Source organism: Lithobates pipiens, unplaced genomic scaffold (assembly GCF_037356315.1).
Source record: "Lithobates pipiens isolate NorthernLeopardFrog02 unplaced genomic scaffold, aLitPip1_a1.2 Scaffold_22, whole genome shotgun sequence".
NCBI lineage: Eukaryota > Metazoa > Chordata > Amphibia > Anura > Ranidae > Lithobates > Lithobates pipiens.
The window spans coordinates 24,420,150-24,444,988 of NW_027507784.1; the positions used below are offsets into that span (position 1 = coordinate 24,420,150).

Consider the following 24,839-nt stretch of genomic DNA (forward strand, 5'->3'; position numbering starts at 1 on the left):
CACAGCCACGCCCCCAGACAGTTCGAAACACACCCCTAGGAACACTTAACCCCATACACTGCCACCTAGTGGTTAACCCCTTCACTGCCAGTGACATTTTTACAGTAATCAATGCAATTTTATAGCATCAATCACTGTATTAATGCCAATGGTCCCAAAAATGTGTTAAAATTGTCCGATGTGTCCGCCAAAATGTCGCAGTCATGATAAAAATCGCTGATCACCACCATTACTAGTAAAAAAAAAAAAAAATTATAAAAATGCCATAAAACTATCCCCTATTTTCTGATCTATAACTTTTGCGCAAACCAATCAATAAACGCTTATTGTGATTTTTTTTTTTACCAAAAATATGTAGAAGATTACGTATCGGCCTAAACTGAGGGGAAACGTTTTTTTATACATTTTTGGGGGATATTTATTATAGCAAAAAGTAAAAAATAATGTGTTTCTTTTTCAAAATTTTCACTTTTTTTGTTTATATCGCAAAAAATAAAAACCGCAGAGGTGATCAAATACCACCAAAAGAAAGCTCTATTTGTGGGAAAAAAAAGGACGTCAATTTTGTTTGGCAGCCACATCGCACGATCGCGCAATTGTCAGTTAAATCGACGCAGTGCCGAATCGCAAAAAACGCTCTGGTCAGAAAGGGGGTAAATCCTTTCGGGGGCTGAAGTGGTTAATTTTCTCCAGGCCTAGGAACCTATCAGAAACCATGAAATCAGGCCGAGACAGAAGTACAGTTAAATCACACTTGTTTAATAATAAAAGTAAAAAGAACAAACGTAGTCAAAACATAGCCAGAGTTCAGTAACCGGGACGGATAGTCAGCCAAGCCAGGAGTCAGGGATCAATGTAGTGGAACAGCAAGCAGGATCTGGAGCCAGAAGGGATGTCAGCAAAGCAAGTCTTGAACAGGATCGCAGGAGATCGTTTCTGTGATGTTGATCAAGGCAAAGGCAGAGCTCTTCTGGACTGGACAGCTTAAGTAGGCAGGACTGACGAGCAGGATATCATCAACAGCTGAGTAACTGTGGAGAGATAGGAGCCTGCAATTAGCCGACAGCTGAGCGGCCAGCTCAAAGAAGGAAGGGCTGAGCCCAGCCCTGACAGAACCTAGCTGCATTCAGTGTCTAACTAAACCTTTTTTTCTTAGTTAACTTCAAGAGCAGGGTAATTTTTTAATTTTTTTTTTATATGTAATTGGCTATACGGACACATGGTAGGTTTATCCTCTCTTCCTGTATGTTTATGCTATGTGTCAGGAGGAACAAACAATTGTGGTTTAATTGCTGGATTGTTAAAATGTAAAATGTTTTAAGTTGTGCGCACCATTACTTACTGACCTTAGTATCACAATATATTCAGATTTGTAAATCCTTGTTCTGGTGGTGTAATACGTATTATATTTTATATACAGTATATATTTATATATACACTTACGTTCTATATGGGCAAAAGTATGTGGATTCCCCACCAAATGACAGAGTTCAGGTGTTTCCAGTGAAGGGACCCGTTTATAAGAGAGCATACAAAGACTCTTTGCTCTTCCAACCCTAGTCAACCCATTTGGTATGAGTTGGTATGCCGATTGTGAGCCAGGTGTTCTCAACCAACATCAGTACCTGACCTCACAAATGGGTGAAAATCTCCGGACACACACCTTCCAAAATCTCGTGGAAGTCCTTTTACTGAACAGCAGGGCTGGACTGGGACAGAAATTTGGCCCTGGACTTCATCCAGACCGGCCCACTTATATTTTGAGTGTCCCATCAGCACTCCATTACATCAGAGTGTCCCTTCAGCAGCCCCCTTACATCAGAGTGTCCCATCAGCAGCCCCCTTACATCAGAGTACATCAGAGTGTCCCATCAGCAGCCCCCTTACATCAGAGTGTCCCATCAGCAGCCCCTTACATCAGAGTGTCCCATCAGCAGCCCCTTACATCAGAGTGTCCCATCAGCAGCCCCCTTACATCAGAGTGTCCCATCACCAGCCCCCTTACATCAGAGTGTCCCATCACCAGCCCCCTTACATCAGAGTGTCCCATCACCAGCCCCCTTACATCAGAGTGTCCCATCACCAGCCCCCTTACATCAGAGTGTCCCATCACCAGCCCCCTTACATCAGAGTGTCCCATCAGCCCCCTTACCTCAGAGTGTCCCATCAGCACCCCCTTACATCAGAGTGTCCCATCAGCAGCCCCCTTACATCAGAATGTCCCATCAGCACCCCCTTACGTCAGAGTGTCCCATCAGCAGCCCCCTTACATCAGAGTGTCCCATCAGCACCAACTTACATCAGAGTGTCCCATCACCAGCCCCCTTACATCAGAGTGTCCCATCAGCCCCCTTACATCAGAGTGTCCCATCAGCAGCCCCCTTACATCAGAATGTCCCATCAGCAGCCCCCTTACATCAGAGTGTCCCATCAGCAGCCCCCTTACATCAGAGTGTCCCATCACCAGCCCCCTTACATCAGAGTGTCCCATCAGCCCCCTTACCTCAGAGTGTCCCATCAGCAGACCCCTTACATCAGAGTGTCCCATCAGCAGACCCCTTACATCAGAGTGTCCCATCAGCAGCCCCCTTACATCAGAATGTCCCATCAGCAGCCCCCTTACATCAGAATGTCCCATCAGCAGCCCCCTTACATCAGAGTGTCCCATCAGCACCCCCTTACATCAGAGTGTCCCATCAGCACCCCCTTACATCAGAGTGTCCCATCAGCAGCCCCTTTACATCAGAGTGTCCCATCAGCAGCCCCCTTACAACAGAGTGTCCCATCAGCAGCCCCCTTACAACAGAGTGTCCCATCAGCAGCCCCCTTACAACAGAGTGTCCCATCAGCACCCCCTTACATCAGAGTGTCCCATCAGCAGCCCCTTTACATCAGAGTGTCCCATCAGCAGCCCCCTTACAAAAGAGTGTCCCATTACCAGCCCCCTTACAACAGAGTGTCCCATCACCAGCCCCCTTACATTAGAGTGTCCCATCACCAGCCCTCTTACATCAGAGTGTCCCATCACCAGCCCCCTTACATCAGAGTGCCCCACTGAGCCATCGGCCCACCGGGAAACTCCCGGTAGTCCCGATGGCCAGTACATGCCTGCTGAACAGTGGAGAATGCTATAACCACGAAGAACGGAAAAATTGATATTAATGGGGATGGTTTTGAAATGAGATGCCCAACAAACTCATATTGGCATGATGGCCAGGTGTCCACAAACCTTTGGCTATATATTGTATATTAGTGATAATTGTAACCTGTTACCCAATTATTTCTTTACTACAGAAACTGACAATGCGGGAAGATTCAAAGTACAACCTAGTCATGGACACTCTTAGAAGTCCATCTGTCAGCTGCTTCCTCTTGCCTCCGGGAAACAAGTTCCCGAAATCCAGTCAGGGCACACTGGCAGGTAAATCAGACCCCCGGGGACTGTTACTGCATAGACAAGAGTTATTGAATTAAAATTCATGGAGGTCCAGTCAGTAAAATGTTATTCCAGCAGAGGTCTGAATTGTACAATGGCTCAGACTCTTCATTATCAGAGTCCTCTTCTTGCCTCTGTCCAGAGCCCTCTTCACGTTATAGTCCCCTCCACCCTTTACATCCCAGCCCCCCTTTCCACCAGTGAGTGTCCTCATTCCCACTCTCCTTTCCATCCCCACCAGTTCCCCCTTCACATCAGTTCCCTTTCCTTCAAATCAAGCGTCCTCCTCCCTTTACATTTCTACCCCTGACCTTCCACCATACACGCAGAAATGGGAAGCAGACCTACGATATTCTCTCACCTGCTGATTGGCAAAAGTGCTTCATCCTAACGCATAAGATTTCTCTAGCAACTAACACTCAAGAAAAAGGGTTTAAACTGTTGACAAGATGGTACAGATGCCCTGTGACTATACAACGCGTTAACACTTCTTTGCCAGATGCCTGCTGGCGATGTCTGTCCTGGACTATGCTCCACATTTGGTGGGCTTGCCCTTCTATCCGGAAACTCTGGCAAAGAGTCTTTGACTTATACTGCAGGCTGATGGCGACCTCAATTAAGCCCACACCAGAGGTAGCCCTCTTATCTATGATCCCAGGACCCCTTAAGTCGATAAAAAAAAAAAACCCTGCGTCACTTCCTTGCCGCAGTTAGGACGGTGGTTTCTCGTCATTGGAGATCAACGGAGGTACATTCCCTGGGGGATTGGGCTACTGAAGTAGATTGGATTAGAGATCTGGAGTGTCTGTTGGTCCAGGAAACCGGGAAGGAGAAACAGTTCTCCATCACTTGGTCTTCATGGTCAGTATTTTGTTACTCCGAAGACTTTACCATATGGGCTGAAGATGACCCAACCTCATCTACCGGATAGCCATGCTGGAGTGACCCTTCAACCTCCTTACTCCTTTCTTTTTGTGGTATTTCTCTTTTCTTTCAGTAAATGTTCTCTTTCCCAACTTAAATCAAATACCTGAGTATCTGAACTGCGGTCCTATGTGCAGTTTGGATCCGTGAACTAGTTTTATATTGTAAGATAATGAGGGATCCCTACAGCATACCACCTGTCAAGATTCCCCTTTTATATCCCAGCTCCCCCCCGTACATAAAAGTGCCCCCTTCACATATCACAATTCCCCCCGCCCCCCCCCCCCCCCCCTGGCTTGCACCTCAGTATCCTCAGCAACCCTTCAGAGTCCTATTTTATGCAGGGCAGAGGCAGAGGGCACAGCAGCTCTGGACAGAAGATGGGCGCTGCCCAACTTTTTACGTTAACAAGCTGGGGATTGGTTGCTAAGACCACCCTGCTTTCTAGCAGCCAATCGCCTGCTTGCTAACTTAAAAACGTGCTCATTTGTTGCCCTTCACCCAGAACTACTGCGTCTTCTGCCCTCTACCCTGCTGTCAGGATGATAGAGGCAGCAGCTGGGGGGAAAAGAACCAGCAGAGTGATCCACAAGGTGGCGTGGGGGGCAAGAGAGAGAGGGATCTGTCTCCTAAGTGGTACAACTGCTGTGGTCGAGAGTCACATGGTCCGGATCCAGACCATGGTCCACCATTTAGTGATGCCTGGTGTAGTCAGTTTTCACATTCATTGCATAGCATTTGTAAGCGCCATATCATTACTGCTAAAAAATGATATGGATACAGGGGCGGACTGACCATTCGGGCTCTCGGGCACTGCCTGAGGGCCCCATGCCACTAAGGGGCCCCATCAGGTTTGCCAGCCTCAATAAAACCAGGGACAGTATGTAAAAATCTGTGTTTTTTTTTTTAAATCCCAAGATTATAGCTGCACCGCCTCTCCAGTAACTTTGTGCGTGTGTGTATACTGTGTGTGTATATTGTGTGTCTGTGTGTGTATATACTGTATGTGTGTGTGTATACTGTGTGGCCCCATAATCTTCTATTGCCCGGGGCCCCATAATCTCCTATTGCCCAGGGGCCCCATAATCTTCTCCTATTGCCCAGGGGCCCCATAATCTCCTATTGCCTGGGGGCCCCATGAGTTGTCAGTCTGCCCCTGTATGGATATGTAAAGATAAGGGACATTTCCTCCTATGGCTATGGGCTTTGTGCATAGATAGGTGAATAGAGCTCTTAAGTAATGTTAATAGGGGGAAAATATCCAATATCTATCCCTTTTTTTATATACATGTAAACCAGTTCCATTAATTTCTCCCTTAAAGAACATTACTGGTTAACCCCCTTCTGGTAAGAATCACTCCCGCTAATGCTAAAACATACACCTCAAGTTGCATCACAGTGGCTCAGTGGCCAGCACCTCTGCCTCACACTACAAGGATCCTTGGTTCAAACCCCAACCACAACACCACCCACGTGGAGCTTACCTGGGCACTCTGGCCCCACCCACACGCTAACACATTCCTACTGACCACTTGTCTCCTGTCCCAACTGTTCCTATACATGCATGAATATGATCAAGAGACATCAGACTACAAGCTCCATGGGGTCTACTAATGTCAACTGTGGCCAAAAGGTGATGGGAGTGGGTCGGGAGCTCTGAATAGCATTGAGCACATTATACACTGTATACTGTTGGATCTTAGTGTAAAGTTTAGGTAGGCAGGTGGAGTGTACTTCTTCCACTGCAGGTGGCGCTCGATCGCAGCGGCCCTGCAGCTGGAGAGGAAGTCATGAGAAACATGGTTCCTCTATGGTTTCTTCGGTCACTGGGGAAGCAATCTGAGTGGATGCTGTCACCCCATAGGACTCTGGCAGCCATCTTGTGTCAGGCAGTGCCTACTTAAGGCCCTGGCTCCTGCGTTTGGCGTGCTTTATGCGAGTGAGTAGCATAGACAAAGGTACCTATATGTTAGGGACAGTAAAGGGAATGGTTCCTGATGAGGCAAAGCGTAGGGTCACAACTCTTCTGGACACCTTCCTGACTGGGCACTGATGGCCAGGCCACACTCTGCCCATCTCAACAGTCTCAGTGGGGCTAAAACCTGCTCCTTTCACATTGCTGGAAACCATGAGTGCACCCGGTTGGGCAACCAGGTTGCTGTGAACTGTTGCTGCATTAATTCAGTTCTTAATTTTTTTTATTACTGCAGCACCACGCTGTACCCCACCTACATGCGTGTTTCTCTGGTAAGATCTAAACTGTTACAGCAACTAATCTATGCTATTAAAAACATAAATGCAAATATAAATGAAACATAATGTGTGCTCTATAATAGTATATCACTAATAATCTGAAAAATTTCACTAAAACTTTATCAATAATGCATGTGAATCCCAACATGTAGTCAATAAAATCCAGTGTAGTAGAATGTAACACCCTTTTTTTATTAATGAACAAAAGTCTATGAGTGTCCATAAATATCTGTCTAGCCATCAACTCCTTCATTCTCTCATGATCCCAAAACTTGAAAATCACCCGCCTTTCTTATATACTTTACATAAAAGAAAGGGTATATAGCGTGCAATAACCCTAGTGTAAGGCTCCAATCATGGCGGGAAAACTCCCAATAAAATAAAGACAAAAGACCTCCCAGCAACATATCACCAGATCAACTTGAAAGTAAGCAAGACAAATCACCTGTAGCCTATAACCCCCCGGCTTTCTCAATCTTTTAACCCTAGAGAAGTGATTGCGAACCTTGGCACCCCAGATGTTTTGGAACTACATTTCCCATGATGCTCATCTACACTGCAGAGTGCATGAGCATCATGGGAAATGTAGTTCCAAAACATCTCGGGTGCCGAGGTTTGCCTTAACTGCCCTAGAGGAATCCCAAAAATACTTTTCAGGTCTCGAGGAACCCTTACTAAAACCAATTCATCAGGGGTCAGTAGGAACAATGCCCCTGTCATGGTTATGCAATAGAGTTGGTCTGCTTACCTGTTTCCATGTGTTCATCTCTAGAGACCAGCCGACCCTCACCTGACTGCTTTTGTAATCCATCCTCTGGCATGACTCCACCCTAGTTCCTATCAGAGAACTCTATATTAACCTGTGCACTGCAGGCCAGCCCTGCTGATCAACCATTGTGTATTCCTTTGTGTGTTAGCTTCCTTTTACCTGCCGTGTGCTCTTCTGTTGTTCCGTTACCGACTTTGGCGTGTCTTTGACTATCCCCGTTTGCCTGTGATCCTGACCTTTTGGCGTGTCCCTGACTATTCCTGTCTGCTTGTGGCCCCGACCTTGGCTTTGTCCCTCACCATCCCTATCCTCCTGTTGCCTACTATGGGTGTGAGCTGGGGGACCGTGGGGGTCGCGACCTGGAGCCAGTTGCAGCCAAGTCCATCCTCACCACTCGAGGCTCTGGTGAACACCTGCTGGCTCTTAGACTCCGCGCCCCAGGGAATCTTACGCTCTAACCCCGGTGGGACCTGTCTCCCATCCGCAGCAGTCAGCCGTAGGGTCCACAACCTTGCGGTGCACTCCTGATCCCCACAGTGTGCATCTGTCACCTCGCCTCAAGGTGACCTGACAGCCCCTTATACTGGTGGTCAATAGGAAGAATGTTCCCCTTAAAGTGGTGCTCAGAATGCCACCCTTAAATACAGATAAAAAGATATTTTGTGTCAGGCTGCTGGCTTTGCTAAGTGGTGCTGAACCTTGAACTCTGTAGGCACTAGGCACCATCAAAAAGGTGGTTAATCAGCCACAGCTCAAGGAACCCCTATCAGTCTCTGGAGGAACCCCATGGTTCCACGGAACCCTGGTTGAGAATGACTGGTGTAACCTGTTTAGTTGATTATCAGCTCAAATGGAAGCGTTAACTGCAAGCCCTCTGTGCTCTAACCAGCTTCAACTTTTCATACTCCATCTCTCATTGTATACACAAGATCTCCAACCGGTGCATTTCTTCACTGGGACTTTGTTGTCTTGGAGCCTTAAACAAAATCCTCTGCTGCCATCACGTGTCTTTCCATCCAATCACAGTCCTTCTCTATTCACAGACATGGATGAAGATTTCAGACATCACCTCACAACATACATCTCCGATCTTGTGGAAGGAATTTGGCCCCACCACCAGAATATCAGCGGAGAGAAGATCACCTGCGGCCATGTGGGAAAAGAGCTGAAGGTCAGTCCATCACAGAGACCTCCGGTCACACTATTGGAACATGGAAAGTCATTTGCATAGGGAAAAGTGTGATGATCCATAGCGATCAATTAGAATTACTGATATCCTATTGCTGCTAGATGGAACCCGAATTGTACAAGTTTAACTAATGCAGGTTCTACTGAAGCTCATGTGTGCTGCTGTAAGGAGAATACAGTATTCAGAATTCTCTAGCTCAGTCAACTAAATCTAAGCACCATGGAATGGGTCAAGGCAGTTGTTATATGTCTTATATGTCTAAGGTAGCAAAATTCATGAAACCTCCCAGTTCTATTTTTTTATACACTAAGCCCTTGTACACACGGTCGGAGATTCCGACGGAATGTGTCCGATCGGACCGTTTTGTTGGATATTCCGACTGTGTGTGGTCTCCATTGGACTGTTTCCGTCGGAGTATCTGACGAACCAAGTTTTCCAACTTGTTGGTAAAATTTTCCGACAAAATGCTCCGATCGGATATACTCCGATCATGTGTAGAGAATTTCGATCGGACAAAGTGCCAACGCATGCTCAGATTAAATTCCTACATCAAAGCTATTGGCTACTAGCCTGAACGTAGTCCCCTCGTAACGAAATAACGTCATCACGTTCTGAACGATCGGCTTTTCCGACAACTTTGTCTGACCGTGTGTGTACAACAGTTTCGGACAAAATCAGACGGATTTGGTTGTCGGAATGTCCGACCGTGTGTACAAGGGCTTATACCGTAAGGCAGTGGTCACCAAACTGCAGCCTGTGGGCTGGATGTGGCCCCTTGTTTGACTTTATCTGGCCCTTGGAGCACTATTCCACCAACTGAAACCAATAATGGGGCACTATTCCCCCTACTTACACCATCAAGCGGGCACTATTCTTCTCATTGATATCAATTGAGCACTATTCCTTCCTTTAAAACCCATGATTGGGCACTGATGCCAGGACATTTTCTACTCCTACTGGCCAAAGTCTGCCCCCCTCCCCCCCAAAGCCTGAAGGACAGTAAACTGGCCCTTTGCTTAGAAATGTTTGGAAACCACGTACGTATTGCCATGACATTGTTCTAACTACATTTGCTGAATTTTATTTCTGTTGTCTTTAGTAATAATAAGCCTTCCCAAGAGGAAGATACCAGCTCTTACTGATGTAGCACCCTCCTAAATAGGCTGCTAGGATGTAAGGCAAATGCAGTTCTTTTTGGTTCCTCTGTAATCATTGGAGGAGCTATTGGCTGTTCTAGATCTCACAGATTGCAGGCTTGACTATTTACCCCTGCCTTCTGAAGGTCTCTAGAACATAGGGGCTGGGAGAGTAAAATGGGTAGCTTGAATATTTTTTGTGCTTCAGCTGATCCCTGGGTAGGTGTGAACAGTAGGTGGCTGGGGAGAACATAACTAATTTGGGGTCTGGAGTGGGTCAGTTTCTTGTCCTGCTGTAGAAGATCCACAAAGATCCACAGCCTCAGGGGCTATTGTCCCTTTGGGACAAATCCACTGGAGTTTGCTGATTTACAGAGTCTTAGTTCTGCCCAGCCCTCATTGTTCCTGATTTAAAGACTCCTCAAAGAAGTTCAGCCTAGCAAAGTGTGCCTAATGCCGCGTACACACGACTGGACTTTCCGGCAAACTAGGTCCGACGGGATTAGTCCATCGGACAATCTGATCATGTGTGGGCTAATCCCACCATTTTTTATAAAAAAAAATCAGACGGACCTAGAAATAGAACATGTTTCAAATCTATCCGACGGACTCAATTCCTATCGGGAAAACCATCCGTCTATGTGCTGGTCCGAAGGACCAAATACGATGCAAGGGAAGCTATTGGCTACTGGCTATTGAACTTAAGTTTTTTAGTCGCGTTTACGTCATCACGTTCAAAACAAATGGACTTTCGAACCAACTTAGTCCGTTCATGTGTGACCAAGTCCGTTCGGAAAGTCTGTCGGAACTCAGCCGAAAGTCCGTCAGAAAGACCGTCAGACCTAGTCTGCCGGAAAGTCCGGTCGTGTGTACGCGGCATTACTCTTGCTTTTCAGTATTTCTGGAATATCCCATACCACCCCAACCTCCCCCGTGCTGTTACAAGTTCTACAAGCAATAAAACATAAAAAAAAAAAAAAACAGACAACCCCTAAACCCGTGATGGCGAACCTTGGCACTCCAGATGTTTTGGAACTACATTTCCCATGATGCTCCACTGCACTGCAGTGTAGTGGAGCATCATGGGAAATGTACTGTAGTTCCAAAACATCTGGGGTGCCAAGGTTCGCCATCACTGTCCTAGACTATTTATTAGAGCCAGAGGGAATGGAGTGTTGATTGGGTCTTGGTGGCCTTTGCTCTGTTTGCGGAAGAACCAGTTAAAAACCAGTGGTCCCTATGGAGGTAGCCTTCCACTAGGAATAGTCTAGGGCAGTGATGGCGAACTGTCAGGAAGATCCTCCTCACGGATGTCCGAGCGGCGAAAGTCGCAGAAGATCTTTTGCCCAGTTTCAGGAGCGTTACCGCGATCAGCGGTGCGCGCGTGCGCGTGCACGTGCGCGTGCGCGCGCGGCCGTTTGACGCAAATTGGCGCCAATAGCGCTATTTAAACTGGATTCATGCTTCACTGCCTTGCTGCCTGATCAACAGCGTTCCCGTGCTTCCTGGAGATCCGTATCTGAACCTGAACCTGTACCTGTACCTGTATCCAGATCCATATCTGAACCTGTACCTGTACCTGTATCCTGATCCGTATCGTACCCGGCTTGTTCCCGACTCTGCTGTTTGCTGCCTGCCCCCCGACTTTGGCTTGTACCCGACTACTCTTTGGATTCCGTTTTGTACCTGATCTGCCCGCCTGTGCCTGACCTGGACTGTTACACCATCCGCCAACTGTAAGTTGCTTGCTGTTGTACTACAGGACACCTCCCAGTCCTCTGCAATATTTGGCTGTACTCCCTTTGTGTTTGTAGCCTTCTACCTCCGGCTGCAGACTACTGGACTCTTCCACTTCCACCTGTTCCATTGCACCTGTATCCGTTGTTGGACTACAATACCCCTCCGTTGTTTGTCATTTCCTGCAAACACTTGTATGCCGTTGCTGGACTACAGGAATCCTTCTGCTGTTTGCTGAACCTCACCTCACCTTTGCCTGCATTCTGACACCGGACTACAATACACCTCCTCCCTCAGCGGTCTACTGCCTCTACCACCTGCTATCCAGTCAGGCACTTGTGCCCCTCTGTACTCCTGAGCCCCTGTCATCTCTACCAGGGTCTCCCGAGTCAGAGGTCTACGAGAGGCCACTCCCTGCAATCCGGGCTCTGCTTAAAGGTACGTGACACGAACCTTGGCACTCCAGATGTTTTGGAACTACATTTCCCATGATTCTCATGCACTCTGCAGTGTAGTGGAGCATTATGGGAAATGTAGTTCCAAAACATCTGGGGTGCCAAGGTTCGCCCATCACTGCCCTAGACTATTTATTAGAGCCAGAGGGAATGGAGTGTTGATTGGGTCATTGGTGGCCTCTGTACTGTTTGTGGAAGAACCAGTTAAAAACCAGCGGCCCCTATGGAGGTAACCTTCCACTAGGAATAGTCTAGGGCAGTGATGGCGAACCTTGGCACCCCAGATGTTTTGGAACTACATTTCCCATGATGCTCATGCACTCTGCAGTGTAGTGGAGCATCAAGGGAAATGTAGTTCCAAAACATCTGGGGTGCCAAGGTTCGCCATCACTGCCCTAGACTATTTATTAGAGCCAGAGGGAATGGAGTGTTGATTGGGTCATTGGTGGCCTTTGCGCTGTTTGTGGAAGAACCAGTTAAAAACCAGCGGCCCCTATGGAGGTAGCCTTACACTAGGAAGAAGGATTAAGTCCCGACAATGACAAAATTTCTTATTTTGCAGGACCTTGTCAGCATCCTACAAAGGGAAGAGTGCAGCTTTACTTCCTCCTTGCAGGTAATTATTGCATCATACTAGACATTTGTATATAATGACTGTGTGTAAAATATTATATTGCAATCACAAGTATATATGTCAGCAAGCTTTTAAAAATATAACTTTTAGATGAGCGTTACAATAATAAAGTATCCTAATTGCAAAAGTTTAGAACGTTTAAGGCCGCGTACACACGGGCGGACTGTTCGCCCAACCTTGTCCGCTGAACAGTGTTTCAGCGGACAGTCCGCTCGTGTGTGGGGCTTCAGCGGACAGTTTCAGCGGACAGTTTGACGAACAAAGTTTTTCGGAAATTCTGAAAAACTGTCCGCTGAAACTTGGTTTGAGCGGACAGTCCGCCCGTGTGTGGGCCAGTCCGCTGTACTTTCGAAATGAGCGGACTGTTCCCGCTCGGAGGAAGGTCTGCTCATTTGGAGCGCGTCTCCAGGTAGGTGGGGCCCGCGACGGAGACGTCGCGGGCTCCGCCGCCTGGTATGGACTTAAAGGGGAACCCCAACGCCGAAAAAAATCGGCGTGGGGGTTCCCCCAAAGTCCACAACAGACCCTTGTCCGAGCACGCTACCCGGCCGGCCAGGAAAGGGGGACGAGCGAGCGCGCCCCACCTCCCGAGCCGTACCAGGCCGCGTGCCCTCAACATGGGGGGTGCCTTGGGGAAGGGGGGGGCCACGTGGCCCCCCCCACCCCAAAGCACCTTGTCCCCATGTTGATGAGGACAAGGGCCCCTTCCCGACAACCCTGGCCGTTGGTTGTCGGGGTCTGCGGGCGGGGGGCTTATCGGAATCCGGGAGCCCCCTTTAATAAGGGGGCCCCGGATACCGGCCCCCCACCCTATGTGAATGAGTATGGGGTACAATGTACCCCTACCCATTCACCTGTGAAATAAAGTACAAAAAAAAACACAACACAGGGAAAAAATATTTTATTGCACAGCTCCGGGGGTCTTCCGTCTTCGGGGGTCTTCTCGCCGGACTCCTCCGCTATCTTCTTGTAGCTCTTTTACTAGCGGAGGAGCCCGGCTTTCTTCCTCCCCGCCGCCGGCCTCTTCTCCCGACTTCGGGGGTGTTGTCCCCCTCTTCGGTTCTTCTGCCGGGCCACCGCGCCTTCTTATAGCTCTTTTACAGGCGGTGGCCCGGTCTTCTGTCGCCGCTGTGGCCTTCCGGTCGCCTTCTGGTCGCCTTCCGTTCTTCTTGTTCTTCTTCTCCAGGAGATGTTGACACGTCGCTCTCTCCGGTCGGAATGCCAGAGCCGTGCTGCGCGGCCACTTATATAGTGACAATGGGGCGGTGTCACATGGTATATGTCACATGGGTTGGTCACATGGGTTGATGTCACATGGGGACTATGACATCGTAAGGGGGCGGGGTCACCATGTGACACCAAGCCATGTGACATATACCATGTGACACCGCCCCATTGTCACTATATAAGTGGCCGCATAGCGCGGCTCTGGCATTCCGACCGGAGAGAGCGACGTGTCAACATCTCCTGGAGAAGAAGAACAAGAAGAACGGAAGGCGACCGGAAGGCGACCGGAAGGCCACAGCGGCGACAGAAGACCGGGCCACCGCCTGTAAAAGAGCTATAAGAAGGCGCTGTGGCCCGGCAGAAGAACCGAAGAGGGGGACAACACCCCCGAAGTCGGGAGAAGAGGCCGGCGGCGGGGAGGAAGAAAGCCGGGCTCCTCCGCTAGTAAAAGAGCTACAAGAAGATAGCGGAGGAGTCCGGCGAGAAGACCCCCGAAGACGGAAGACCCCCGGAGCTGTGCAATAAAATATTTTTTCCCTGTGTTGTGTTTTTTTTTGTACTTTATTTCACAGGTGAATGGGTAGGGGTACATTGTACCCCATACTCATTCACATAGGGTGGGGGGCCGGTATCCGGGGCCCCCTTATTAAAGGGGGCTCCCGGATTCCGATAAGCCCCCCGCCCGCAGACCCCGACAACCAACGGCCAGGGTTGTCGGGAAGAGGCCCTTGTCCTCATCAACATGGGGACAAGGTGCTTTGGGGTGGGGGTGCCGCGCGGCCCCCCCTTCCCCAAGGCACCCCCCATGTTGAGGGCACGCGGCCTGGTACGGCTCAGGAGGGGGGGGGGCGCTCGCTCGCCCCCCCTTTCCTGGCCGGCCGGGTAGCGTGCTCGGACAAGGGTCTGTTGTGGACTTTGGGGGAACCCCCACGCCGATTTTTTTCGGCGTTGGGTGTCCCTTTAAGTCCATTCCAGACGGCGGTGCCCGCGACGTCTCCTTCGCGGGCCCCGCCTACCTGTACACGCGCTCGAAATGGGCGGACTTGCCTCCGCCTTACGTGGGCGAGTCCGTTCATTTCAAAAGTTGAGCGAACTGTTTGGCAAACAGTTCGCTGAAACAGTCCGCTCAAAAAGTGCCGTGTGTGGCCATGTCCGTCCATGCTAATTTTGAGCGGACTTTTTGCCGAAACTGTTTGACGGACAAAGTTGGGCGAACAGTCCCCGCGTGTGTACGCGGCCTAACAGTTATATGTGAATAGATTTTCACCAATATATAAAGATATCTGATTATTTACACCAGTCTGTTTGTAAGGGGGCTTGTGATTAGCTGACTGCTGCCACCAAATTACTCAATCTCCCAGCCCGCCTCTTAGATTGCTATATTCTTACTATTTTATTCTATTTTATTCAAAATTTTGGATAACGGCTATGTTCTATTTTTATATATTCTTTCTATTCGATCCTACTGTATTCTACTGTATCCTATACTGTATCCTACTTTATTCTACTGTATTCGATATTCGAATTTCAAAAATCGAATTTCGGAAGCGGCTATCACACATCACAGGTCCCAGAAGATTGCATTCACAGTGCGCAGCGCGGCTCGTGCACGCGCAGTGCGCGCTCGGCTGTGAAGCCACAGCCGGGCGCCCACAGTTGCAATGGCGGCGCCGCAGAGGTGAGGGGGAGAGGGAGCTGGGCTTTGTTCGCTCACATCGCTGGACCATGGGACGGGTGAGCGTCCGATTTATTATTAAAAGTCAACAGCTACACTTTTTGTAGCTGCTGACTTTTAAATGGGTGGAACTCCGCTTTACGTTACACCGTATGGAAGTTTCCTTTTGCAAAACAAACAAACTCTACTGCTTTTGTGTCCAATTCTCTCAACAGATGTCAAATTTTCTTAGAAACTGGAAGCAACTGAAGACCTTCTTACAGGCATACCAAAAGTACTTGGACCAGCAGGTAACAAAACTGACCCTCTTTACCCGATACTCCGATATGCCTTTTTGTTTACGAAATTTCAACAGTTACAGTATCTCACAAAAGTGAGTACACCTCTCACATTTTTGTAAATATTTTCTTCTATCTTTTCTTGTGGCAACACTGAAGAAATGACCTTGTCCACAATGTAAAGTAGTGAGTGTACAGCTTGTATAACAGTGTAAATTTGCTGTCCCCTCAAAATAACTCAACACACAGCCATTAATGTCTAAACTGCTGGCAACAAAAGTCAGTACACCCCTAAGTGAAAATGTCCGAATTGGGCCCAATTAGCCATTTTCCCTCCCCCGGTGTCATGTGACTCTTTAGTGTTACAAGGTCTCCGATGTGAATGGGGAGCAGTTGTGTTAAATTTGGTGTTATCGCTCTCACTCTCTCATACTGGTCACTGGAAGTTCAACATGGAACCTCATGGCAAACTCTGAGGATCTGAAAAAAAAGAATTGTTGCTCTACATAAAGATGGCCTAGGCTATAAGAGGATTCCCAAGACCCTGAAACTGAGCTGCAAGCACAATGGCCAAAACAATTTTGCAAACGGGTAATTTTTCTCTTTCACTGATGTGCGCCGATGAGGCTGCACTGATGGACACTGATAGGCTGCACTGATAGGCACTGATGGGCAGTAACAAGCAGAAATGAAGGACACAGATAGCCCCCAGCTTTCCCTCTGTACATTAGAGGCCACAGAGTCCCCCCTAAATCAAAGTCCTCATCATCCCCACAGAGAGACTGTCTCCCAGAGAGATTGCTACCAATGTTAGTTAAAAAGAAGAGGTCTGGGGCATGGTTTGACTGTAGTACAGGCAGGGGTCAAGTCCTGGGAAAAAAAGTGTGGGAACTCCCACCCAAGATCCATTCCCCCACCAAAAAAAAAAAAAGTACGCTCATATGCATATATACTTCACAGAAAATACAGTACAACATTTATTGTAAAGTGCCAGTTTACAAAAACAAAATAACTTGTCAAACAAAACAATCAACACAATGGGTGATGATCTTTCCCTCGCAGGGAATTTCTACCACAAATACACCCTGTTCCAAATTCTGTTACACAGCCCATTAGAAAATATCCCACAAACAGGAATAACGTTGTCCTTGGCGTTTAAGATTATCAACTTTCTGAGATTTATTATCATCTGCGCTGCGATGTGTGGTCAGCCATTTTGTGACATATGGCAAAGGATCCCATAAATGCACAGGGGGGCCAATGAGACTAATAAACAATAGAGAAGATAGGCGTTCAATGCCAAGCCCACTCCTAATGGGTGACATCACCAAATTCATTGTACTGAAGCCCCTTTCACAATCACCGGATGTCACTGGAAGACTGTTAGCTGCTGTCACCACTGGTTTCAGCTTTTCAGGAATCTCTTCACCACCATTATCAATGTAGTCTCTGAAACCTTCACAGATGGATGGATAATAGCTGAGACGGAATCTTTTGCACAGCTGCTCCAGCTTCACTTCACCTTCAAACCATGGACTGTCCACATTGATTGGCCAGCGTTGTGCATTCAGGATGTCAATTTCAGAAACAAGACTTTCAAATTCACCTGACTGTGATGAAGTGGCAGGTCTGTTGCTTGCAGTTAAAGCAAAGAGTCTGGAGCGCAAATTATCCACCAAACATTGGTAAAACTGAGGGAGGTTTATCTTCACTTGGCCTTTTGAACTCTCTGTATTCATGGTCACACCTTTGAAATTCCCTTTCTCTAGCGATTCCATGACTTCTTTCAGATGTTTACCAGGCATGTCTTTCATTTTTTCAACTGCACGAATTGAACGATTAATCAGCTGATAGGCTCGTGGAAGTGTGATGTCATCTCTTTGTAGAGCTTCAGATAGCAGTCCCATTTCCTGAACAGCATCCGCAACCCCTGCAAGGTTTAACAAATAATCTTCTGATGTCAAGACCTTGTTAAGGCCACTAAATAGAAATTTCTGTTGACTGTTATGAGCTGAGCTCAAACTTGCTTTCAAGAAATGACTGTGTAGTGCAGGATACGACTCCCAAACTGCTCGTATAGCTCTCTGGCTTGAAGCAACCCATCGAACTGAAAAAACTTTTCCAATTTTAAGAATTTGTACTTCTAATTCTTTTGCACATTCAGAGAGCCTTGCCAGTTTTTTCGGTGACTGATGATACACAGCATACAACTTCTCAAAAAATGATGTGAGATGGTGAAGACCAGGAATAGAATGAATTGTATCTGAAATGCACAATTCAAGCCTATGACACAAGCAGTGCCATTTCACAAGCTGTGGATATTTTTGACTGAGTCGTTCCAAAACACCTGACTTTCTTCCAAGCATTACACTTGCACCATCACTGCAAGCACCAATCCAGTTTTTGGCAAGAAAGTCATCACTGAATCCAAATTTAGAAAGGCAAGCTAGAAGAGTGGCTTCAATAGACTGTGCATCTGCTTTAGGCAAATCAAGCAAATCAAGAAAAAAAGTAACTGGGTCTTTTCCGTTAACAGAGGCACGAATATAAACGATTAACACTGAATGTGTAGAAACTGTTGTAGACTCATCAATATAAACAGAAATTTTTGAAGCCTGCTCAACAACTGCTTTGCAAAGCTTTTTCCTCATTTCACTAGCAATGCAATCTATTATTTGTGCTGCTGTGTACTCACTATGGAGAATACTTCCTAAGTCAGCTCCATTTGCAACTTGCAAGCTGATAAGATCTGGGAAGTCTGTGAAAGGGCGATTTTTTTTCACACAAAAGTAGGCAGTGCGAAAGACTTTAGTGGTGGACACAAACTTATGCTTCTGCTGTTCTGCAATATTGGATTGCAGTATCTACTTTCTGGATACTGCTTGGATATTTCCTGCCTTTACATGTGCTTCTGAAATCCGATGTATGTGGATTTTTTTACGCAGTGAGGTCAACATATCTTTTTTGGTTTTGCCATATGGAGTAATTGTACCAGTGCTCCATTCTTTGGAAATGGATACACCCTGTGAAACAGACACTCCAAGGTGTTTAATTTCACGACACAATTTGCACCCTAAAAGACCATTTTCTACAAACTGCCAAGGGTTCTTTTTATTAAATTCTATCCACTGATTCTGGTCCCAACATTCCGGAAGAACAATGATATCACTGGCATTGGCAGTGGTATCTTCAGCCACATCGGTAATGAAGTCAACAACCGATTCACTGACTGGTGTAGTTTCTGCAGCGGACACCGCTTGCTGAAGCAAAGGCTCAGCCTGAGTTGAGCAACTTGCAGAATCAGCATGAGATTTCTTACTGGATGCCTTCATGAAGAAATCTGTAATGCTGCTTTTTCGTTTGCTCATTTCTGTAACAATGAAAACAATAATGGTGTAAAATAAGCAGCCTGGCTGGCCTCAGGGTGCTGGCCTGGCTGGTCTCAGGGTGCTGGCCTGGCTGGTCTCAGGGTGCTGGCCTGGCTGGTCTCAGGGTGCTGGCGTGGCTGGTCTCAGGGTGCTGGCTGGCTGGTCTCAGGGTGCTGGCCTGGCTGGTCTCAGGGTGCTGGCCTGGCTGGTCTCAGGGTGCTGGCCTGGCTGGTCTCAGGGTGCTGGCCTGGCTGGTCTCAGGGTGCTGGCTGGCTGGTCTCAGGGTGCTGGCTGGCCTAGCTGGTCTCAGGGTGCTGGTTGGCTGGCCTCAGGGTACTCGGTAGTTCCCTAGCTGGTCTCATGGCGCTGGCCTGGCTGGTCTCATGGCGCTGGCATGGCTGGTCTCAGGGTGCTGGCTGGCTGGTCTCAGGGTGCTGGCTGGCCTAGCTGGTCTCAGGGTGCTGGTTGGCTGGCCTCAGGGTACTCGGTAGTTCCCTAGCTGGTCTCAGGGCGCTGGCCTGGCTGGTCTCATGGCGCTGGCATGGCTGGTCTCAGGGTGCTGGCCTGGCACTCACCCAAGATTCCCCACTTCAAAAATACAAAAAAAGTGTGTGTGTGTATATATATATATATATATATATATATATATATATATATATATATATAATCATACTCCTTTAACAAATAAACTGCAACATTTATAGTACCAGTTTACAAGGACACCTCCAAAATTCACATGCCTTAAATAAATCTAGAACAGATGTAACAAAATAATTTAAGCTGTATGCTATACTAATAAAAAACCACCACAAATGTGTGAAAACGGTTCCCTCGCAGGGGATTGCAATTACTGGGGGCCCCTTCTGCACTATGTCTCTATGCAAGCTACGATATGTGGGGCCCCTTCTGCCGCAAGATGTCCACACATGTGTTGGTCTGTGCAGGGGAGGGAGGTCGGGCATGCTGAGTCTGCCGGCCCGGAGCTCCTCTTCTCAGGCTGCCTGTATTGTTTCTGCAAAGTGGGGCTCAGGCTCCAGGCCACTCACTCATCTGTTCCCATCAATGCAGCCCGATCAGTGCCCATCAAATGGAGCCTTGTCAGTGCCCCCATCAGAGAGCAGGGGTTCCCTTCAGACAGCCCCCCCATCAGAGTGTCCCCATAACAGTGCCCTCATCAGAGAAGCAGGTGTTTTCACAGAGGGGGGAAGTAGCAGAATGGAGGGGGACACAGAGGAAAACTGGAGGGGGGCAGAGAGGAAAACTGGAGGGGGACAGTAGCAGAACAGAGGGGACAGCAGAACGGAGGGGGACACGGAGGAAAACTGGTAGGGGTGCAACGGATCAAAAAACTCAGGGATCGGATCATTCCTGGGATCAGAGTCACGGATCGGATCATTTTTCGAATCAGCAAATAATTATTGAATTTGCAAAAACCTGTGAAAATGCCACCACCATATAGTCCCCACTGCAATATACATCTCCCCCACTGTAATATTGGCTGAGCATGGATGGGTATGTCTGGGTATTGGCAGAGTAAGTATTGGCAGGGTAAGCATTGGCAGGGTATTGCAGAATATTGGCAGGGTAGGTATTGCAGAGTATTGGCAGGGTATGTATTGCAGAGTATTCGCAGGGTATGTATTGCAGAGTATTGGCAGGGTATTGCAGAGTATTGGCAGGGTATTGCAGAGTATTGGCAGGGTATGTATTGCAGAATATTGGCAGGGTATGTATTGCAGAGTATTGGCCAGGTATGTATTGCAGAGTAGCGGTGGGTTATTGCAGAGTATTGGCAGGGTATTGCAGAGTATTGGCAGGGTATTGCAGAGTATTGGCCGGGTATTGCAGAGTATTGGCTGGGTATGTATTGCAGAGTAGCGGTGGGGTATTGCAGAGTATTGGCAGGGTATTGCAGAGTATTGCAGAGTATGTATTACAGAGTATTGGCAGGGTATTGCAGAGTATTGGCAGGGTATTGCAGAGTATTGATAGGGTATTGCAGAGTATTGATAGGGTATTGCAGAGTATTGATAGGGTATTGCAGAGTATTGGAAGGGTATTGCAGAGTATTGGCAGAGTATTGCAGAGTATTGACAGGGTATTGCAGAGTATTGGCAGGGTATTTATTGGCAGGGTATTGGCAGGGTATTGCAGAGTATTGGCAGAGTATTGCAGAGTATTGGCACAGTATTGCAGAGTATTAATAGGGTATTGCAGAGTATTGGCAGGGTGTTGCAGAGTATTGGCAGGGTATGTATTGGCAGAGTATTGGCAGAGTATTGGCAGAGTATTGACAGGGTATTGCAGGGTATTGGCAGAGTATTGCAGAGTATTGGCACAGTATTGCAGAGTATTAATAGGGTATTGCAGAGTATTGGCAGGGTGTTGCAGAGTATTGGCAGGGTATGTATTGCAGAGTATTGGCAGAGTATTGGCAGGATATTGCAGAGTATTGGCAGGGTATGTATTGGCAGAGTATTGGCAGGGTATTGCAGAGTATTGGCAGGGTATTGCAGAGTATTGCAGAGTATGTATTACAGAGTATTGGCAGGGTATTGTATTGCAGAGTATTGGCAGGGTATTGGCAGAGTATTGGCAGGGTATTGCAGAGTATTGATAGGGTATTGCAGAGTATTGGCAGGGTGTTGCAGAGTATTGGCAGGGTATGTATTGCAGAGTATTGGCAGAGTATTGCAGAGTATTGCCAGGATATTAAAGAGTATTGATAGGGTATTGCAGGGTGTGTATTGGCAGAGTATTGGCAGGGTATTGGCAGAGTATTGGCAAGGTATTGCAGAGTATTGGCACAGTATTGCAGAGTATTGATGGGGTATTGCAGAGTATTGGCAGAGTATTGAAGAGTATTGGCAGAGTATTGAAGAGTATTGGCAGGGTATTGCAGAGTATTGGCAAGGTATTGCAGAGTATTGGCACAGTATTGCAGAGTATTGATGGGGTATTGCAGAGTATTGGCAGGGTATTGCAGAGTATTGATAGGGTATGTATTGCAGAGTATTGGCAGGGTATTGCAGAGTATTGGCAGGGTATTGCAGAGTATTGGCAGGGTATGTATTGGCAGAGTATTGGCAGGGTATTGCAGAGTATTGACAGAGTATTGCAGAGTATTGATAGGGTACTGCAGAGTATTGGCAGGGTATGTATTGCAGAGTATTGGCGGGGTATTGCAGAGTATTTGTGGGGTATTGCAGAGTATTGGCGGGGTATTGCAGAGTATTGGCGGGGTATTGCAGAGTATTGGCGGGGTATTGCAGAGTATTGATAGGGTATTGCAGAGTATTGATAGGGTATTGCAGAGTATTGATAGGGTATTGCAGAGTATTGGCAGGGTATTGCAGAGTATTGATACTGATAGGGTATTGCAGAGTATTGATAGGGTATTGCAGAGTATTGATAGGGTATTGCAGAGTATTGGCAGGGTATTGCAGAGTATTGATAGGGTATTGCAGAGTATTGATAGGGTATTGCAGAGTATTGATACTGATAGGGTATTGCAGAGTATTGATGAGTATTGGCAGGGTATTGCAGAGTATTGATGAGTATTGGCAGGGTATTGCAGAATGCAACTTAGTGACTAACCTGGTATTCTCTTCCCTTCTGTTCTCGGGGGAGAAGTAAACTGGAAAAGTGCTGTGGCCCCAGGAGGCCAGGACTGTCTGGCACTGGGTAGAGGGGAGAGGGGGGGACAGTCCGGAACTCCGTATCCAAGCAGGCGCGCAGCGTGTGTCACACTGCCCACTGACTCGTGCCAGTGCGTGCCCACGTGCACGGCCGAAGTCATGTGACCGGTTGCTAGATGCGGAGCGGCCCCTGCCTAGCAACCAGTCACTCGGCGGCTGAGGAGCGGCGCAGACTACGCGCTGCATAGCCTCAGCCCTCAGACAGCTAATGGGAACGGCGTTCCCGCTGTGGAAATAGTACGGGAACGCCGTTCCCATGCGTTCCCGCAGCACTCGAGCCCTGAGTACAGGAGACATTTCACTAGATGGTCCATAAGAGGAGGAATAATTAGCATTCAGATTAGCTGAGTTGATTGCAATAAGCAGGAGTCAGACAGGAAAATACTGTAAAGACGTAAAAGAGCAATCAGAATAGAAGCAAAGAGGAATGAATAATAAAGGAGTCTGAGAAGAGGATAGAGCAGGGGTGCCCAACTGTTTTAAGAGCGAGGGCCACCTAAAGAGGAAGTAAACCCCGATGAGTTTACTTCCTCTTTCATTCCCTTCAAAGGTAAAGCATAATGGACTACTATGCATCACACAGTAGTCCATTATATGTCACTTACCTGACACAGGAGCCAGCGAAGTCACCGCTGTCCCTTGTAGTCCGGCGCATCCATCTTCTTGGTGGGGTCTCGCTGCTCCGCCGCTGTCATTCGGCGAAGCCGCGATGACGTCACTCCCGCGCATGCGCACGGGAGCCGCCACTTGCGGCGTATCGGCGTTGACCGCGGCGCGCTAAGTGCTCCTGCGCGCCGCTGTCTACGGCGCATGCGCCATAGACAGCGGTGCCTGTCTTCGGGCAAATATCTCCTAAACCGTGTAGGTTTAGGAGATATTTCTTGGACCTACAGGTAAGCCTTAATCTAGGCTTATCTGTAGGTCAAAGTTGGTTGTAATGGTTTACAACCACCTTAAGCAACTTGGTGACAAGTCACGGCTACACTATAGGCTCTCTGATCCGATTCACCCAGATGGAAGGGGGCAAACTCCCTTCTATTTTTTTTATCAGATTTTTAGGACTGGATTGGAGGCAGGCGGGTGTAAACGGACAAGTCTGTTTACATCTGCCGCTCTGTAGAGGTGAATTGAGGGTCCGATTGGGTAGGGCCGATCTTGTGAAAAGGGGCCTAAACTGCTTTCACACTGATGATTACCCACACCGCGGGTGCAGGGTAGTGCTGTGGGTTAACTGAACTTTGCCATAGACTCTGCCTGTGGCAAAAGCCGACGCTGTACAGGAAGCATCGGCTTATGGGCTCTGCTCTGCAGCCGTTTTCTTCCTCTACCACCAGCTTCATTCACAACACCAATGCTGTGGTATGACGGGTCGGCAACCTGTGATCTGGGCTTACTAACCCACCATTCCAGAGCAGGAGGTCGCGGGCAACATCAAAGGGCTCCACGGGCCACATGTGGCCCCCGAGCCACTGGTTGGCCACACTTGGGATCAGGGCCAGATTAAGAACATCATGGGCCTGGTGCTGAGGATTTTGGTGGGGCCTTTTATAAACAATAAATAAATAAAAATGCTAACTATTTTTTGTGATAACAAATTAAATTAAAGAGAGAGAGGGAGGATGAGAGAGAGAGAGAGAGAGAGAGAGAGAGAGAGAGAGAGAGAGAGAAAGGGGGTGAAAGAGGGGTAAGGGAGGGAGGATGTGAGAGAAAGGGGGGGGGGGGGTGAGAGAGAGAGGATGGGAATGACATCAATGCAGCCCGGCCAAGGCAAGTGACCGAAGGCACAGAACCCAGAAGGAAGACCGGGTGAAGATGGAAGTGCCCGGGCCCCGCCGGTTGATCACAGCACAGCACTGGAGGGCTCAGTCTGACAATTTAAGTGTACCCTAATGTGCTAATATGCTGGGCATACTTGTACATTATGGCATAACCTACCCCAGGGCCTCTAAAAAGTCGTAATGTTAGAAAAGTTTACTACTGCTTTAATATCACGAGCCTCTCATGGGGCCCCCTACTGACCCTGTGGCCCTTGGGCAGTGCCTAAGTGCATAGTTGTCAAC

The 24,839-nt window shown here is 47.9% G+C and overlaps 1 protein-coding gene across 1 annotated transcript in view; it reads left to right on the plus strand.

The window, feature by feature from the left end:
* The window catches only part of LOC143923410 (RING finger protein 112-like), a 66,253-nt gene that overhangs the window by 24,951 nt on the left and 16,463 nt on the right, over positions 1 to 24,839 (plus strand). The window contains exons 8-11 of the mRNA XM_077447067.1: positions 3,295 to 3,421; positions 8,426 to 8,553; positions 12,462 to 12,515; positions 15,651 to 15,725. Coding sequence (XP_077303193.1) covers positions 3,295 to 3,421; positions 8,426 to 8,553; positions 12,462 to 12,515; positions 15,651 to 15,725 — 384 coding nt within the window. The remainder of the gene's footprint in view (positions 1 to 3,294; positions 3,422 to 8,425; positions 8,554 to 12,461; positions 12,516 to 15,650; positions 15,726 to 24,839) is intronic.